Raw genomic sequence first — 20,909 nt, 5'->3', positions numbered from 1 at the left:
CTGGCCCCACTCAACCTGACAGCCTGGAGGAGTGGGTTTTTCACACAAAAAATGTAAACTACTCATATAAAGTGCTTATCCTGAAGGAGGCAAGGAAGTACACCATTAGAAAATCATACTTAGCAAATGGAAAATATTCTCCATGTGGTGCCAGAGCAGGAACATCAGCCCTCCCCAGACGAACATCAGTTTAGTCCTGGAATAACTCTCCAGTCTGTTTAGCCAGGGCTTTTCTTACTGGAGTATTAATTGCATACTTCTTGCCATCTCGGCTTTCCTTTCTTGTTCCCCACCTATCTGTCCCCACTTCCATGTAAAGCTATTCTTAAAAGGGGTCCTTCACTTAAGGCCCCCCACAACAGGAACCTAGTTCCTACTTGGGATCTCATCTTTGTGCTAGAAAAACTCACCTTGCCTCACTTTGAACCAGCAGTATCTGCCCTCTGCATATGCTCACTAGGTAGACCACCTTAATAATAGCTATCACCTCAGCAAGATGGGTCTCAAAACTACAAGCCCTTATGTGCAAAGAGCTTTTCACTGTCTTTCACAGTAGGGTAACTCTCAGAACTAATCCAGCCTTAGTGCCAAAGGTGGTATCATAGCTTTCTTTAAACCAGGCTGTCTGCCTTCCAGTCTTCTTATCTAATCCACAGAGCAAATCGGAACAAATCCTGCATTCTCTGGATTGGCACCACCATATCAGGAAATATTTAAACAGGACCAAAAAAAAATGTAGCAGAGCACTTGTTGGTGGCTTTTGCAGAGGGGAAAAGGGCAGACCTCTCTCCAGACAAATTGTCTTCAAATGGGTAGCTAGTTGCGTTAAGTTCTGTTACACTCACCGTGGAAACCCTGTACTTGGTCATGTCAAAGCCAAATCAACCAGGCACAGGGCAGCTACCACTGCTTTCCTCAAAGGAGTTCCTACCCAGGCCATCCTAGAATCTGCCACTTGGAATTCAGAGCATACATTTAAGTTCAAAGGCATTACTAGGCTGCCTGCCTGGCCAATTTCCCTTCCAAAGCTGAGACTCAAACCCTGTATCTTGTATCTGTGAGGTAAATACTATAGCTATTGTACCAACTCCCAACACCTTGCTTTTCTTAAGTACTAGGCTAGCTCCTCTTGCAGGCCATTTTAAGGCTAGCTAATTTCCCTTTAAACATGAGAATCAAACCCTGCACCTTGTATCTGAGAGGTAAACACCTTCAGCGTTATGCCTGCGTCCTTTCCTCCTTTTAGGCAGTTATGAAGTGTGGTGGTTATTGAGCCTTCTTGCCTGCTTGTGTTGTACAGTTAGTGTGTGGAGGTTTTTTTGTTGTGTATGCCATTATGCTGCAGAGAGGTACTTCATGTCTGTAATAATGTAAGAGTTATGTCTCCTGTGCCCTTTTATTTTATAGATAAACACAAAAGCCAGAAGTAGAAGCTGGATTGAACCCACTCAAAGTAATGCAGGCTGCAAATCACCACACAGTTGTAGAATGCAGAATCCACTTTATTAACTTCAGACCATAAAAATCCAAGGATGAGAGCTTTCTTCCAGAAAGATCTAGACTTCATCAGACAATTTGCCCCACATAGTTACTTCCTTCTTATACAGTTCAAACAGGAAGTTCCACCCAATTTTAAAACTAAAGGCATTGGAAAGATTTAAAAAAAAAAAAAAATATATATATATATATATATATATATATATATATATATATATATATATATATATATACACCTACATATATACACAGATATATATATATATATATATATATATATATATATATATATATATATATATATATATATATATATATACATATATATATATATATATACACACACATATATATATATTATATATATATATATAATATTTTATAAATGGTCTACACTCTATCATTCCCAAAGCCACCTGTATTCAATACGCAGATGACTCCACCCTGATCTGCTCTGACGTCTCTCTCGCCAAACTCCAAGTCACAACCCAAAACTGCTTTACCATAGTCGAAAAATGGTTCTCGGAACTAAAACTCCTACTTAACCCAACCAAAACCAAATTACTTCTATTTTTCCCCACTCCAACTACCTCCCAAGGAAAAGAACCTCCTAATGCCAACAACCCAACCTTCCATGTGTCCTCCAACAATGGGATCATAATCGAACCTGTCTCCCACACCAAACTACTAGGGGTGACCATAGACCACAAGCTTAAATTTGATACGCATGTTAGCCTGACCATTAAGTCGGTAAACAAGAAACTCGGGACCATGTATAGAATAAAGAACTTCTTAACCCCGCACACCAAGCTAACTATCGCCCGGACCCACCTCCTCTCCACACTCTTTTATGCCTCCCCGATATTCTCCTTCCTTAACAAGAGAGAGCTCAATAAACTATCTACAACCTATAACCATATAGCCAGATTCATAACTGGAATGCCCTATCGCACCCATCACTGCCAAAATCTAAGGACACTGGAATGGTTAGAACTGTCCAACATTCTCAAACTCAACCAACTCACTGAGGCATTTAAAACAATCAACCACCCAGACAAAACCCCCTCACTGAGTAAAATACTTACCCCCTACTCCAACCTTACGTCCCTCAGGTCATCCAAAAGTCTACAAGTGCAGACCATCAAATCTAACAACTCGGGAGGTGAAGCTCTCTATGCCAATTCCATTGGTAAAGCCTGGAATTCCATCCCAAACAACCTAAGACTCATGACCTTTCTTCACCAATTCAAAAAACACCTCAAAGAACTCCTAAAGTCCCAATGGCTATGCCCTTGCTCTAAACCAGACTAACAGCGAACGTCCCAGGCCCACCTAAGCCTCTACCCAACCCACAACCTTAAGGGTTCACAATGTAGCCATGTTAGACCATCTACATAAGTCTGTACCTCTTTTAAACAATATGTAAAGCCTACTTGTTTGCTTTATTTGCCTATGTGTATAATAATAATTACTTGTTCTGCTGTTTTTTTTTTTTGTTTATGTACCTCTGTTCTTTGGAGCTTTTTTCCCCGGGCCTCTACTGAAAATGGACATGTATCCAGCAATGTAAAATAAAATAAATATATATATATATATATATATATATATATATATATATATATATATATAATATATATATATACACATATATATATATATACACATATGTATATATATATATATATATATATACACATATGTATGTGTATATGTGTATATATATATATATATATATATATATATATATACATATATGCCTAGGCAAGAGACTGACTATGAATCTTCAGATCAGGTTTCCATTTCTTCTGCTTCCTCTTCTTCTGATCAGGAATATTCTTTTCCCCCCTTTGAGGATTCTGATGCTGAAGAATCCATACCTTCAGCTTCTCCTCCTGAGGACTATTCTTTTGGGGAAACCTTACATACCATGAGGGAGCATTTCCACTGGGAGAGCAAAGATTTTTCAGAATCTAAAAAAGGCTCAGGGATTTCCTGTTACTACCTCAGCACAAGCCACTAGCCATCCCTCCTGTGTTAGACATTGTAGATGATGTTTTTTCGGAGTCTAGCCTTACCCCTGACTCCTTAACTCCAGCTCCTGTTAAGCCTGACAGATATTACAGGGTTCCTGACTCATATAAATTCCTTTTTAAAAACCCTGCTGCAGACCCAGAAACTATTTCTCAGGGTCACAAGGGAGTTAAGACTTCCGCCGCAAAAAACCCTACCCCTTCTGACAGGGATTCTAGAGGGCAGAATCCTCATAGGGGGGAAAAGAATATTCCTGATCAGAAGAAGAGGAAAAAAGGTATACACATCTGCTACCTTGGCATTAAGGGCCTTAAACTGTCAGTTTCATATGTTCAAATATCAGCAACATGTCATGGCATTGATTAAACAGAAAATGTTGTTAAACTCTGAATGTGCAGAAAACAAGGAAATGCAGGATATATTGCATGCAGCTGAACAAGTTGGAATGCATACTTTGCAATGTGGTTTTGAATCTTTAGAGGCCTCCTGCAGGGCCACAGTTGCAGGATCTGTAATCAGAAGGCATGCTTGGTTAAAGGAACAAAATCTACCTGATCATGTTAAAGTTAAGTTATTGGATGCACCTTTACAGCTTGATACTTTGTTTGGTGTTAAGGCAGAGGAGGTGTTAAAGAAAATGGAGGACAAGGCTAAATCTATGCAAACGGTCAAAGATTTCTTACAAGTACAGCCACCTAGGTTTAGTAGACACTGACCAACAAAGAATTGGTCCTTTCCTTTGTCAGACAAACCTCAAAGGGGCAGACCCAGACGCCCTAGAGGCAGATCCTAGGTGCAAGGTTCATACAGGTCAAAGCAGTGGGGTGCTTCTACCTCCAAAAGTGGAGAAGACAAATCACAACCTTACAGGAAACAGTCCCAATGACCCCCCCCCCCTACTTGCACCAAGCACTTATTTCCTGGCAGCACCCTTACGGGGAAAATTAGCTCTTTTTTTCAAAATTGGCACATTATAACCCAGGACAAGTGGGCTCTAAATATGGTGTCGCAAGGCTACAAGTTCCATTTCCATACCCTGCCAAAGGCAAACGGTTGGCCAGATCTGCCAAAAAATCAATGGGCAGAGGCACAAAAACAAGTCTCATCCCTCATGGACATGAGGGCCATTCAACAAGTGCCAGAACAAGAGCGGGGACAAGGACTTTACTCAACTGTTCTTGGTACCCAGGAAGGACAAGGCCTGGAGGCCAATACTGGACCTATCGATTCTGAACACATTCCTGGATATATCAAAATGTTGATTTTGCAGCAGCTTCTGCCCATGCTGGGCAAGAACGCTTGGCTTGTAACTTTAGACCTAAAAGAGGCATACCTGCATGTCCCAATCAGACAAATATGCAGAAGATACCTCAGATTCAAGGCTGGCTCAATGCATTACCAATTCTCTGCACTGCCCTTTGGCTTATCTACTGCGCGCAGGGTCTTTACAACGTGCCTGGCACCAGTAATTGCATTCTGCAGACAAAGAGGAATGCAAATATATCCTTACTTGGACGACTGCCTAATTCAAGCAGAGAACAAGGACATCCTTCTACAGCATCTGGCGTTTGTGAAAAAACTCCTAACATGCCTAGGGTACACAGTCAACGAAAAGAAATCAAAACTAGTACCCTCTCAAGAGATAATATTCCTGGGTGCAAGCTTAAATGCATCTGCCCAGATGGCTTATCTCACGCCAGACAAACAAAGGCAACTGGCTACCTACTTCAAAATGTTAGCAACAAAGGCCCAGTTATCTGCATGAAAAATTCTGCAGGCTTTGGGCTTCATGGCAACCTGCATCCTACTAATTCCATATGCAAGACTGCATATGAGGAAACTTCAATGGTACCTAAAGTGTTTGGACTCAACATTGCCACAGCCTGGAAACTATAATTACTCTCATTCCCTGCCTGCAACAGGAGTTTCGATGGTGGGCAAAGGCTTTTCACCAAAACAAGGGACAGCTGTTCACATTACCCCCAGCGAGGCAGACACTAACAATGGATGCATCAGATTATGCCTGGGGGGCCCACATGGTAGGAAGATGCATTCAGGGAACATGGACCTCAAACCAAATGCATCTACGTATCAATCAAAAAGAGATGCTAGCTGTACAAAATGCCCTGACAGCATTCAAGGACCTACTTCATCCAGGACAACTATTGATAAAGACGGACAACACCACGGTCATGTGGTATATAAACAAGCAGGGGGGCAGACATTTTTACCCCCTTTGCAGACTAGCTATGACTTTATGGGTCACAGCATTGACTTACCAAGTACATCTGCAGGCACAATTCCTGCCAGGATGGAAAAATACTCTGGCAGACGATCTAAGCAGAAACCTCATGATCCCCACGAGTGGCAGCTGGATCTGCAAGTCTTCCGCATGATAACAAGGAAATGGGGATGCCCGGACATGGATCTATTCACCTCCCCTCACAACTACCAACTAAAGAGATTCTTCACAAGGATTTATCGCAGACAAGCATGGAAAGTGGACGCCCTATCCTTCAGCTGGAAAAACCTACCAGTATATGCCTTTCCCCCTCTGCATCTCCTCCCCAAGGTACTCCTAAAAGTCAGACAGGAGAGGCCAAAGATGATACTGATTGCACCAGACTGGCCCCGCCAGCACTGGTACCCAATATTAAGGAGCTTGTCTCAATGCCCAGCTTGGACCTTACCTCAAGTACCGCATCTACTGTCCCAGCAAAACAATCAGATCCTGCGCAGCCAGCTCAGGACTTTAAACCTGGCAGCATGGCGGATAATGTAGTCATACAAAACACACCACTCAGCAAAGCGGTGATGGATGTCATTTTGGAAGTCAGAAGGCCTAGTACTAGAAAATCTTAGGCAGGAAAATGGAAGAGATTCTGTGGTTGGAACCAGGCACAAGGAACAGATACAGCTGTGCCAAATATTCCTCAGATTTTACAATACTTAACTGAGATGCTGGACAAAGGCCTATCCTTCTCATCTATTAAAATTCATGCCTCTGCCATTTCGGCTCATTACAATGCAGAGCCACCAATCTTTTCTCATCCCTTATTAAAACAGTACCTCAGAGGAGCCAAAAATTTAAGGCCTCCAAGGAGATCACCAGTGCCTGCATGGGACCTCAACTGTGTCTTGGAAAAACTCACCCTGCCTCCTTTTGAGCCATCTGCTACTGCTGATATAAAGTTTTTATTTTGGAAAACAGCTCTACTCCTAGCAATAACTTCTGCAAGACGAGTTTCAGAGTTACAGGCACTCATGGCTGTAGAACCTTTTATAATTTTTTATCCGGACAGGGTCTCCCTGAGGACAAACCCAACATTTATGCCTAAAGTGATGTCCAGTGTGGCTCTTAACTAAACCATTCATCTGCCAACGTTTTATCCAAATCCACAGAACAAGGGGGAAAGAATTCTGCATTCTTTGGATGTACACAGACAGCTTAGATTCTACTTGGACAGAACCAAAGTTTTCAGAAAGAGCAATTACTAGTGGCATATGCTGCAGGATCACAAGGAAAGGCTATCTCAAAGCAGACTGTTTCAAAGTGGATGGGCCACTGCATCCGTTTCTGCTACTTCCACCATGGCAAGCCAGTGACTAAGGGCATTAGGCCTCATTCAACCAGAGCTGCAGCCACTTCAGCAGCCTTTCTCAGGGAAGTACCAACCAAGGACATTTTAGAGGCGGCTACTTGGAGTTCAGTGCACACCTTCACAAAGCACTATAATCTGCCACTCTACTCTAAATCCAGGGCAGGCTTTGCCACTGCAGTTCTGCAGGGCCTCATAGCCGCTCCTAATGCTGTTTAGCTCCAGCTTCCCAACCATAGCATTGGAATTCTACCCAAATGTAATGACTGCAACAGTGAAACACGAAGAACATAGTACAGTTGTGTACACTTACCATAAGTGTAGATGGTTCAAGTGTATTCACTGTTGCAGTCCGGGTTACCCACCCGCCATCCCCCACTTTTCTTCAGAGGGAACCTATCTTTCCTTCTCTGTTCTATACAACCTATGTGGTGTATTTGCCTGTGGATGAAGGTAAAGTTTATATTGCTGCATGTAATTCTATACATAGATATAAATTTTGGCTACCCTTTTTGTGGGCACCTGACATCTGGGGCAAGAAAAACTAAAGAAAATGGCATTGGCTGCTTCTTTTATACCCCTGACGTCAGGGAAGGGGCGACGACAGCCAATGCAGGACCCAAGACTTTGGAATTCAGGCTGACTGAGGGCAACCTGCCAGCAGGATTACCCAAATGTAATGACTGCAACTGTGAATACACTTGAACATCTACATTTATGGTAAGTGTACACAACTGTACTTTTCTAGGGAGGAGCATTGTACAATGACTTGTATCAGTATGACTTCACTTCCTTTACAAAGCTTGCTGTAAAATGCCGTTTCTAGGGAGGAGCATTGTACAATGACGTGTATCAGTATGACTTCACTGCCTTTACACAGCCTGCTGTAAGATGCCGTTTCTAGGGAGGGCATTGTACAATGACTTGCATCAGTATGACTTCACTGCCTTTACATGACTTGTATCAGTATGACTTCACTGCCTTTACATGACTTGTATCAGTATGACTTCACTGCCTTTACATGACTTGCATCAGTATGACTTCACTGCCTTTATATGACTTGTATCAGTATGACTTCACTTCCTTTACACAGCCTGCTGTAAAATGCGTTTCTAGGGAGGAGCATTGTACAATGACGTGTACAATGACTTGTATCATTATGACTTCACTTCCTTTACTTTTTCATCCTACAGCGTGTTGGGGGATGGGCTACATTTTGTAATATTGATCTAGAAGTTAACAGGTGTTCAGTTTGATACATTCCCTTAGACATACTGTGGAGAGGGAACTTTCTTTAATGCTGTAGCGGTTTTGGTAGTGTACTTTTTGTACACAGCTGTGGTGGTGGTGGAACAATATTAATACGGTGTCCCTGCTTCCTTGCACACAGTTATGTGACAAAAGAGTTTTGTGATTATGCTGTGTATCTATTAATTGTGTTTTCTTCTTCTAGCGTACTGCTGTACTGGGGAGTATCATTTTCTGACCGGTACGTAATGTTACAGGCCCATTTTCAGTGCATTATATTCCTGTGCTCTGTGAGGGCAGTAGATGGTGTCACCACATGTAGAACTTTCCAGAGATGAGGTTCTGTAATGCATCTGCTGGATCCCTTAGTGAGTTGCGTGTGCAGTTCTGTTGACTTTTTCCTGTCACATAGACGGATGTGTTATGGAATGTTGATGTGTTCTCGGAGTTGTGTCGATTTTGTATCCCTTGCATAGTTTGATTAATGTAGGTTTTCAGTGCTGCAGATTATTTATTTATGTATATATTGACATTTGTTTACTGGAAAGGTCAGACGATATATATATATATATATATATATATATATATATATATATATATATATATATATATATATATATATATATATATTAAATATCCATTTTCAGAGGAGGCCCAGGGAGAAAATTTCCAAAGAGTTAAACATCAAATAAAACACTAGTACCAATATAGTTAAAAGGGGTCTATATTAGAACATCGAAGTTTCAGAACTTCGAATGTTCTAATATCGATCCCTATTCAGCAAACGCTGAAAACATCGAACATACAGAACAGCGAATTTTTTCCTAGGGAAAAAAGCTGTTCCAGAACACATACACACAGCACAAGCACACCAAACAAACAGCAATCCACACACATACACCTAAAATCTTAGATCTAACCCTACACTAAACTGTACATACACCACTATCTACCCACTTACCTTAACCCAAACCCTAACCCTAAGGTCCGTCACTATCGCACACACACGTCACCCGTGTCCTAACCCTCACGTCCACACATTCGCACACACCTGACCCGCGCCCTAACCCTAACTCGCCTAACCCACACGTCCACACAATCACACACTTACCTGAATCTGACCCATAACTTTCCATCACAGTGCTGAAAATAGCGAAGCAACAGGAACGAACAACCAAATTCTTTCCCTAGGAAAGAATTTGTTTTTCTGTCACTTCACTATTTTTAGCTTTCGCTGAATAGGAGTCGATATTAGAACATTCGAAGTTCTGAAACTTCGTTGTTCTAATATAGACCCAGTTAAAAGCATATATGCATATGGTTTGATAGTGGAATATATAGAAGTAGAAGTATTCAGGTCACAGTGAAGCATGAGGAAAAAATGAAATATGAAAATCAGTATCTACAGAAACATTAGAAGTATAGTCTACTTTACTTTGCTAGGAAGTAAAAACAAAAGAGATACAAGCCCACTGTAAGGGTGAGGAGAGGGCAGGTGTTGAAAGGTATAGATAATATAATGAGAGGTTAGGTTAGTAAGAATGTGAAGTATTTGTTCATGTGGATCATACAGGTGAGGTGCATGGACATAGCCATGAGTTACTGAGAAATTCTTTGAAAAAGGACTGAAGTACATGAAGACTAGATGTAGTTCTGATAGAATTTGGGATGGAGTTCCATAGTTTGGATATGCAGTGTGAGTAGAGACTTTGCCCCATACGTTTTTCTGGTATATAGCTTCAGTCTTGAGACTGCAGAAGATGATTTGGGAGAGAAAGTGAGGAAGTACTTATGAGACAGAAGGGCAGGTAGAGGGGGGCTATATAGTATTTTATGGGGTTAGAAGAAGTTGTGTATGGTATGGTCTAGTTGATGTGGGAGTTCTAACCAGTTGAGAGCACAAAATGCAGAGGAATGAAGAGCCTTATGTGGCAGGTTAGCTGCAAATGTAGCTATCTTATTACAGCATTGCTTCAGTTGTGTTTTATCTAGTTACAACATTGCTCCATTTGTGATTCTGTTATTAAAGCATTGTTCCAGTTGTGATTTATCTAATTATAGCATTGCTCCAGTTATGATTTATCTTATTACAGCATTACTCCAGTTCTGATTTATCTAATTATAGCATTGCTCCAGTTGTGATTCATCTTATTACAGCATTGCTCCAGTCATGATTTACCTTATTACAGCATTGCTCCAGTTGTAATTCATCTTATTACATCATTGCTCCAGTTGTGATTAATCTTATTACAGCACTGTTCCAGTTGTGATTTATCTAATTATAGCATTGCCCCAGTTGTGATTTATCTTATTTACAGCATTACTCCAGTTCTGATTTATCTAATTATAGCATTGCTCCAGTTGTGATTCATCTTATTACAGCATTGCTGCAGTCGTGATTTACCTTATTACAGCATTGCTCCAGTTGTGATTTATCTAATTATAGCATTGCTCCAGTTGTGATTTATCTTATTACAGCATTACTGCAGTTCTGATTTATCTAATTATAGCATTGCTCCAGTTGTGATTCATCTTATTACAGCATTGCTCCAGTCGTGATTTACCTTATTACAGCATTGCTCCAGTTGTGATTCATCTTATCACAGCATTGCTCCAGTTGTGATTTATCTAATTATAGCATTGCTCCAGTTGTGATTCATCTTATCACAGCATTGCTCCAGTTGTGATCCATCTTATCACAGCATTGCTCCAGTTGTGATTTATCTTATCACAGCATTGCTCCAGTTGTGATTTATCTAATTATAGCATTGTTCCAGGTGTGATTTATCTAATTATAGCATTGTTCCAGGTGTGATTTATCTAATTATAGCATTGTTCCAGTTTTGATTTATCTTATTACAGCATTGCTCCAGTTGTGATTTATCTTATTACAGCATTACTCCAGTTCTGATTTATCTAATTATAGCATTGCTCCAGTTGTGATTCATCTTATTACAGCATTGCCCCAGTCGTGATTTATCTAATTGTAGCATTGCTCCAATTGTGATTTATCTAATTATAGCATTGCTCCAGTTGTGATTTATCTAATTATAGCATTGCTCCAGTTGTGATTTATCTAATTATAGCATTGCTCCAGTTGTGATTTATCTAATTATAGCATTGCTCCAGTTGTGATTTATCTAATTATAGCATTGTTCCAGGTGTGATTTATCTAATTGTAGCATTGTTCCAGTTTTGATTTATCTAATTGTAGCATTGCTCCAGTTTTGATTTATCTAATTATAGCATTGCTCCAGTTGTGATTTATCTAATTATAGCAGTGCTCCAGTTGTGATTTATCTAATTATAGCAGTGCTCCAGTTGTGATTTATCTAATTATAGCAGTGCTCCAGTTGTGATTTATCTAATTATAGCAGTGCTCCAGTTGTGATTTATCTAATTATAGCAGTGCTCCAGTTGTGATTTATCTAATTATAGCAGTGCTCCAGTTGTGATTTATCTAATTATAGCAGTGCTCCAGTTGTGATTTATCTAATTATAGCAGTGCTCCAGTTGTGATTTATCTAATTATAGCATTGCTCCAGTTGTGATTTATCTAATTATAGCAGTGCTCCAGTTGTGATTTATCTAATTATAGCATTGCTCCAGTTGATTTACTTTTATTACAGCATTGCTCCGGTTGTGATTTATCTTATTATAGCGTTGCTCCAGTTGTGATTTGTCTTATTATAGCGTTGCTCCATTTGTAATTTAAGAGAGAATTGGATGTTACTCAAAATAGTTGAGCCACGGGTAAAAGAAAAGTTAGCTAGGGTGATTATACTAGAAGGAGTAAGGAATGTTGTGTTCTATATAGTAGACCTACTTTTTTGATGAGTTAGTTTTGTACAGTTTTGTATGTGAAGATCAAGCTTTAAGTTGTCATCTGTGGCGAGTCTGAGCAATATGGTGTGGGTAACTACTTCAATAGCTGTATTGTTTGAAGAGGTAATGTGAAAGTTACTTCTAGCATTGGCCTGAGACTTTGGAAAAAAAACAGTAGTAGTTAACTTGTTTTGGGGATTAAGTAGTAGCTGGCTTTAATGTCACCAAGGTTTGAATGAGTTGAAGGAATTTTATGTCATGGATTGTAGTTGTAGTGGGCTGACAGACAAGCAGATGAGAGCAGAGTACAAATATAATTAAAAAACACACACACACACACACACACATATATATACATATATATATATATATATATATATATATATATATATATATATATACACATACATGCAGTTTAATGATGAAGCCGTTAAAGAACAGTGGACCAAGAATAGAGGGCCTTGAGGAACATTGTTTTAACTTGTAGACAGAGAAACAAGAGACCCATTTGACAGAGTGATGATATCTTTCAGTAAGTGACAGTACAGGGCTTTGCTAATAGCACCAAAATAACTCACTTCTTTTGAGGGAATTTATCCTTTGTTCCATTTTTCTGTTGTTGCATCTTTACTGATTTTTTTTTTTGTCTTTCAGAAAAAAGGCTTTGTTACAGTCGGTGAAGTTGCATCCAGTTTGAAGTGGGAAACAGAACGAGCCACTCGTGTGCTGGTATGTATGACCTTGCACTTTGTCATGAAGTGTAACCAGTTTAGTAGGGCACAAGTGGTGGATTTACATGCCCCGTGAAATCTTTGGAGAAGTTCGACTCTCATAACAGCTTTGTTTACACCTTTTCGGAGGACTCTTCTTATGTAGAACAGTCAATTTTAAGATTTCGGCCTATTTTGAAACAACATGAAGAGTTTAGGCAAATTATCAATGAACGCCCCTCTTTTGTTAGAAGGAGGGACAGGAATCTCAAAGGTCTGTTTGAAGGAAGGCCTAGAGTTGGTGGCAAGCAAACTTGCTCCAAATTTGGGACTTATAGTTGTGGTGCATGCAAGCAGTGTCCTTGTGTTATCAATGAAGGTGCATTATTTATTCCATCAAGAAGGTTTAAATTTAGGGCTGAGCACCACTATAATTGTGGAGTGAAGGGGTGTTGTGTACTTAGGTTTTTGCACACAATGCTGTAGTTTTTATGTGGGCAAAACAAGAGAGAACCCTTAGAAGAAGGATTTACGAGCACTTATACGAAATTTCTAAAAAGAAGGACACTAATGCCTTTTACAAACATCTTGCCACATGCCCAACATGCAGTTGAGATTCATGGTCCTAGAGCAAGTCCTGCAGGATAGCAGAGGGGGTGACTGGGAGGCTCGGCTTGAGTACAAGGAATTGTTGTGGCAACTCAAACTGATTGCCACTAAGCCCCCAGGCCTAAATGACTGTGTTAGTATTGCGAGTGTTCTAAAATTAAGAAGGGTTAAATTATAGTTTCATGTTAGAGTTTTCTTACACACATACAGTGTTGTTGTCATCATTTTTTAACCAAGAATTGTCATTCTAAGTATTTTTACACAGAGAGTATTGAACACACCTATATTGTGCTTTTACAGTAGTCATTTATTCATTTATTTATTTTGTTGAAGGACTTCTATGGTTGTTCAACGAGGTGTTTTAATATTTTAGCATTTTTGTTGTCTCAAAAAGGTCTTATTGTGATGTTTATAATTCATTTACAAACATGTTTTATTTAGGTTGGTTGCATCAGTTTAACAACCTTTTTGCATATTTATTCAAACATTTACTTAATTAATTAATTTATTAACTCATTGATCATGTGATTTCACTATTTGGATTATATAAACCTGTGATTTTTTGAGCGCAAGTTCATCTTGAAAAAGCCTGGTATTATCCAGGCGAAAGTGCTTGATTATACATTTTTGTTTTCTTATTTTGAATAAATTTATCAGTGAGCTACTGTTGGACTGGTTCGCTGTTCTTTTCAGCTTTGGATTTTTATACTTATTGGTTTAGAACTTTGTTCCTGGTTTCTTTGAATATGAAATCATACCTCTCAACTGTATGGATTTTCGCTTCATCTTCCCATTTGTGTCTTTTGCTTAGGAAATAAAATTAGTCATCCAAGCTAATGCAGTTCCAGGGAGTAAGAAAGAGACAGCAGCCTAGGGTCAGTAGTGGATTGACTTTGCAGGACTGTAGCATATAAAGTTGAATTATTTTTTCTGACAAAGAAAAAAGCACTAAGCATTGTTTTGTCATTGGTGGGTTCTAAGCAGTGGCAGATTGGGCAACAATAAGTATAGCTTTGGTGGATCATCAATACTGGCAAATCAGGTGGGCACAATGTCATTTTTTTAAATGTTGTGGGTTTTAGAGTGTATGTGTGTGTTTGTGTGTTGGGAGGGCTGCAACAGTAGATGATTATTAAAGACAGAGACTTACGGACTGTGGAGAATGTTTCTTTGTTTCAAAACCTGATACTTGGGTACAGGGCATGCCAAAAGTAGATTTTAAGACATAGCTTCTTGCCATTTGCAGTGGATGGATATTTATATTTAATGGACAATGCTAGCAGTATAAGTGTGGCCCTGTAGGGATCTGGAGGATGCCAAGTCTACCACTGCCAATGTCTTGTAAAGTGACCTGGAAATGGATATTGGGATGTTACTGAAAAAATACAGAAAGTGATCTTAGAAATATAAGTAAATAAAGTGCACTTGCAATTTGCAGGCCATAATTTAATTTATTTTAGGTAGTCCAGATCCTGGTAGATTGTATCCTATTGGATTTAATTAGGGAAAACTACCATTCCTGGGAAATAAGCAGCCCTAGTTTCAGTGAAAGCTCTGTGGTTGTTTGCATGTAGGAAGTTGCAGGATGTGGATGCAATGTGTTTTATTTATTATTTTTAATCCATTTGTCATTTCAAAGCATGGTTTTCTTTGTTGCAAAAGAAGGCAGGATTGAATAAGCCATATAATGCTTAACTGACAATGATGGGATAGAAAGATTATAAGTGATGTATAATGTTTGCAGCTACAGTTGTTTCAATGGTGTCTGTGATGCATAACTATTTTGGGGCCCTTGTCCCACTTTTATTTTTCTCTTTCTCCAGATTTCTTGCTCTAAGGTTGAGAGGTTTGGTTCCATACTAAATCAGAAGGTTGTATTTACCTTGGAAGACTTTTCAGCATAATTACGAGAAACACAGCCTTTTTAATATCTTTACTTATTGCCGATATAAACTGTCATGTAACCTTGCAAATAACCTTCTTATTAAGCTACTTTAATTCTATTGGAATTGACAAGTATGCTTCACTGGTTTGGACGTAAGCATAGACTGCTAATGTGACACCTCAGTAAACTGTCAGTCTCTGAATAACTTCTGCACAAATTAAAATGTCTGAATGTCAAATGGCTTTAGATTGGAGGGAAGTTATAGGTTTATTCCAGTTGATTTACCTTTTGCTGAGCAGTTGTTTGACAATTTATTGATGGTCCTTTTGGTGATGGAAAATTGGATGGATGAGTCCATCTCTAGTATGATTTTTTTCAGATATATTTACTTCCAGACAATTTCATTCAGTGAGTGTGTGTCATGGGATTACTGAGGTTGCCTATTTTAGAAGTAAGGGCTTCTTTTGTGTGTGTGTAAGTGAGAGAGATTTAATATGTATACTGAATCTATTTTTGCAAATGGAATTCTTAGTTAAATAGGCCCCTCTTCTTGGGCATGTAGACTTGAGTAACCAGTATTAGATCTTAGTCATCCAGCTAGGAAAGCTTAGTATGTGGAGTTTCCATCCGGTTTGATGAAGGCTATGCTACTTACCCAAGGACTACATTTATGGCTAATCCATCCAGTTGTCGTGTTGCTGAACTACATTGTTTGATAATAAGAGGAGCTTTTTACAGAAGTTGAAGTTTTTGTGTCAAGAACCTGTCCATACAGAGTGGCTTGTTTATGTTGCAGTGAAGGCTTTGGTCTTTGTAGTGAGGGTTTTAAGTATAACCAGTATTTCTGGAGTGGAGGAAGTCTCTTAAGGCAGGATCTTTCTTAGCCTGGAAAGCAAGCCAGTGATGAAATTTATAGTGAGAGACAGAGGAAAGCAAGAAGCTTTTTAGTCTGTTTGGAAAACTAAGTGAACTTAGTCCTTTGACCTTTTTGTCAGAAATGGTTGTAGTCTTTCTTTTGGCAGGGAGTTTTGCTGAGGCACATGCCAAAAGGGGCTTTGCACTCAGGATTACCTCTTATAACGGAAGAATACAGGGATGTTATGACCTCCTTGTCCCTGGATGAGATACCTTTACTAATGAGGTGGGCCATGTAAAAAGCTTTCTGTACAACGGAGGCAACATGGTGGTCAAAAGTCAAATTTCTATCAACCTGGGTGCCCAAGCACGTCACAACTGATTGCGTGCTTACAACATTGTTATTAATGTAATAATTTGTGGGGGCATCACTCTTCCCAAAGGGGATGATGATGCATTTTTGGCATTTAGGTTGAGACCATGTTTCTGGGACCAGTCATTTGTTTGGGTGAGACCCTCTTGTAGCTTATTCAGAATTGTTTTATTAAGTCAGTAATGTGAATTCTTTACTTTATTGCAAATTTGTTGGCTTATTTTTGTGGATTATAGTATTGTAGGACTGCTGATGTTGACATTGTATGTAGTTGGACTGCTGGAGTGGTTTTCCCAGTGAGAAATGCTAGTGCTGTAGTGAATATCTGTTTATTTGTGTAAAAAAAAAAATATATATATATATATATATATATATATATATTAACTAAGATGTTAGAGTTAACTGCTAGATTAGATAATTAGAATTTTAAGGCAAATATTAGGCATTTGTTACATTTATTCATTGTTCGAATGCACCTACTGTAAAGCCAGGAGGTCAACTGTGGTCACCTGCGGCAGTGAAAGAGTTAGCTATATGATATATTTTATATGCGGCCCCAAGACAATTTCTGTTCACTCAATGCGGCCCGGCAAGCCAAAAGGTTGGACATCCCTGCATGTCCGCAGAAGTTAACAATTGTATTTCTTGTGGAAAGCAAATACCTCAAAGATTTTCATTCATACTGCATTCCTTGTTTAGGCCCAGACCACGACATACGTCGCTGTCGGAATTGTGCCTTATTCAAACCTCGAACTATTCGTCATTTGTTTATTTACACTTCTAAATATTTTGGTACTAGGTTCAATTATCCAGAAATGGCTTCAGTAAGCCACATGACTACCGACATTGCGAAAAAATGCAAAGATAAAGGCAGAAACAGACCGCATAGGTCCAAAGCTGCCAACAACGCTTCTCCTAAGCTAGTCACCAGTTCGCCGGTACTCAGTGAGGCGCTTTCGCAGCCCCTGATACCCGCTACTTCAGATTCTCAGGCCTCTACGGAGACCCATTCGGAGTCCGGTATGCCACGAGATGCTTCTTCAACTGTGGAACCTGCGGATGTCTCTACCTTGGATGGTCCAGAGCCGCTGTGCAGGCACCGGCTTCTGAGGGTAAATTCAGGCCTACTGACTCGCATATTAAACCGACGCCTTCTTCTTCTTCAAGGCCTAAAATTCGATTCATGCCTAGAAAACCAATGCCCAGACCGCATGGTTAGGCCCCTAATGCCTAAAAAACAAATAAGAATGGCTGAAGACCTTATTACTCTAATCAGGGGAAGCTACCCTTCTCCCTCTAGGAGACCTAGGACTGATTTTCCTGATCAGGACTCTGAAATTTCTGTTTCCTCTGATGACCAGGATTTACCCTTATCTACCTATGAGAATGCTGATGGAGAGGACTCCATTCTCTCTGCTTCCCCTCCAGAGGATTTCTGTTTTGGTAAAACCTTGCATACTCTTAGGGAGCATTTTCACTGGGAAATCTGACTCCAAAAAGAGGCTTATGGATTTCTTATTCCTGCCCCAATGCAGGCCTTTAGCTATCCCTCCTGTACTGGACATGGTTGATGATGGCTTCTCGGAATCTAGCCTGGCCCCTGACTTTACCTCCTGCTCCCAGAAAACCTGATAGGTATTACAGGGTTCCTGACTCTCACAAGTTCCTCTTTAAAAATCCTACTGCGGATCCTGAGACCATTTCACAGGGACCCAAGGGCATCAAGGCTACTACTGCCAAAAAGCCTACCCCCTCTGATAGAGATTCCAGGGCACTGGATAGATGGGGTAAGAAGGTGTATACTTCTGCAACCTTGGCCATTAGGGTCTTAAGCTGCCAGTTTCATATGTTAAACTATCAGCAGCATATTATTGGATTACTTAAACAGAAAATTATGTTGATTCCTGACTGTGCTGAAAATAAAGATTTACAGGATTTAATGCATTCTGCTGAACAAGTTGGAAAACATACTTTGCAATGTGGTTTTGATTCATTAGAGGCATCTTGCAGGGCTGCTGTCACTGGGTCTGTACTTAGAAGGCATGCTTGGCTTAAGGAGCAATCTTTGCCAGATCTTGTTAAAGCTAAATTGCTGGATGCTCCCTTAAACCAAGACTGCCTGTTTGGCAACAAAGCAGAAGTAGTACTTAAAAAGATTGAGGAAAAAGCTAAATCTATACAAACTGTTAAAGATTTCCTGCAACTACAGCCTCCCAGATTTAGTAGGCATTGGCCCTCTAAGAATTGGTCCTTTCCTGCCTCTTCCAGGCCTTCTCAGTCCAAACCCAGAACTAGCAGAACACCAAGGCTTCATTCCCAAGGTACTCACATGACTAAGCAGTGGGGGGCTCCCACTTCCAAAGCAGGGAGTAGTAAGACTCCCCCTATGGTAAACTGTCTCAATTACTTAATTTTAAATCTTCCAAGCCCTGCACAACTGACTGCTCCTTTAGGGGGAAAGATTGCCCTGCAGGCAAAAAATTGGGAACTCATTACCCAGGACAAATGGGTTTTAAATATAGTTTCCCAATGATACAGATTCCACTTCCACTCCTTACCAACCCCAAACGGTTGGCCAGATCTACCCCCAAATCAGTGGGCAGAGGCTCAAAAGCAAGTTCTTTCTCTTTTAAGCATCAGGGCTATTCAACTTGTCCCAGAAGAAGAATGGGGGCAAGGTTTCTACTCAAGACTGGACAGTTCCTGGCGTCCTGTCCTGGACCTGTCTATCCTAAACTCTTTATCAGCTGTTTCCTATGCTAGGCAAAAATGCCTGGTTGGCAACACTGGATTTAAAGGAAGCCTACCTGCACATCCCAATAAGGGAATCTTGCAGAAGATACCTACACTTCAAAGCAGGCTACATGCACTATCAGTTCTCTGCACTGCCCTTTGGCCTATCTACTGCGCCCAGGGTATTCATAAAGTGCCTAACTCCAGTCATTGCATTTTGCAGGCAAAGAAATGTTCAAATATATCCATACATGGACGATTGTCTAATTCAGCCAGGACATACTATTAAATCATCTGGCGTTTGTACAGAAATTGCTAACTTCTCTGGCGTACACCATAAACGAAAAGAAATCACATCTTGTACCCTGCCAACAAATTGTATTCCTGGGAGCAAGCTTGAATACAACTTCCTAGATGACCTACCTCAGCCAGAGAAACAAGTTCATTTGACAGCCTACTTCAAACTACTGGCCCCAAAGACCCAGCTATCTGCAAGGAAAATACTGCAAGCCTTGGGGTTCATGGCCTCCTGCATTCTACTAATTCCATATGCAAGACTGGACATGAGGAAACCACAATGGTATCTAAAAAGCCTATGGTGTCAACATTCTCAGGATCTAGAATCAATGATTACTATCATACCTTGTCTACAGATAGAGTTCCTTTGGTGGGCAGAGGCCTGCCACCAAAACAAGGGACTGCCATTCACTCTAACCCCTGCTGCCCGTACCCTAACAACAGATGCATCAGATTATGCATGGGGGGGCTCACTTGGCAGGAAAGTGCATTCAGGGCAAATGGAACCCAAGTCAAATGTACCTGCATATCGATTAAAAAGAAATGTTAGCTGTACAGAATGCTCTGACAGCCTTCAAGGACCACATTCATCCAGGACAATTATTGGTAAAAACGGACAGCACCACTGTTATGTGTTTCATAAACAAGCGGTGGTGGGGCCCACTCTGCAGACTAGCCATGGCTCTGTGGAACACAGCCTTGAGCTACCAAGTGCACCTACAGGCTCAGTTCCTGCCAGGAAAGCTAAATACACTGGCAGGCAAACTAAGTGGAAATCTCATGGACCCACACGAGTGGAAACTGGAACCAAAAATATTCAACATGGTGAGAAACAAATGGGGGAGCCCAGAGATAGACCTGTTTGCCTCCTCTCAGAACTACCAGTTGGACAAATTATGCACAAGGACTCCCCACAAACAAGCTTGGAAAGTGGATGCCCTGTCCTTTACTTGGAAAAACCTATCTGTTTATGCCTTTCCCCCTCTGCCTCTCCTCTCCAAAGTACTACTAAAGATCAAACAGGACAAGCCAAGGACAATACTGATTGCACCAGACCGGCCACGCCAACACTGGTACCCCCTCTTGCGCAGTGTGTCATTGCTGGCACCATGGCACCTGCCTCGGATCCCTACCCTGCCGTCACAGCAGGAGGGCCAGATTCTGCACCCTCAGCTTCAAACTCTGAACTTGGCAGCCTGGATAATTACCGGATCTCTCTGTTACCATCCCTCAGTAAACAAGTGTTG

General features: G+C 40.4%; 1 protein-coding gene across 1 annotated transcript in view; it reads left to right on the top strand.

Annotated features, from left to right (window-relative positions):
- Positions 1-20,909, top strand: part of SNF8 (SNF8 subunit of ESCRT-II) — a 362,588-nt gene that overhangs the window by 336,904 nt on the left and 4,775 nt on the right. The window contains exon 7 of the mRNA XM_044055396.1: positions 12,855-12,929. Coding sequence (XP_043911331.1) covers positions 12,855-12,929 — 75 coding nt within the window. The remainder of the gene's footprint in view (positions 1-12,854; positions 12,930-20,909) is intronic.

The sequence above is a fragment of the Protopterus annectens genome, chromosome 13.part0, assembly GCF_019279795.1.
Source record: "Protopterus annectens isolate FY-2018-M chromosome 13.part0, PAN1.0, whole genome shotgun sequence".
Taxonomy (NCBI): Eukaryota; Metazoa; Chordata; order Ceratodontiformes; family Protopteridae; genus Protopterus; species Protopterus annectens.
The sequence above is the reverse complement of the archived record's forward strand: the minus strand, read 5'-3'. Positions and strand labels throughout refer to the sequence as shown.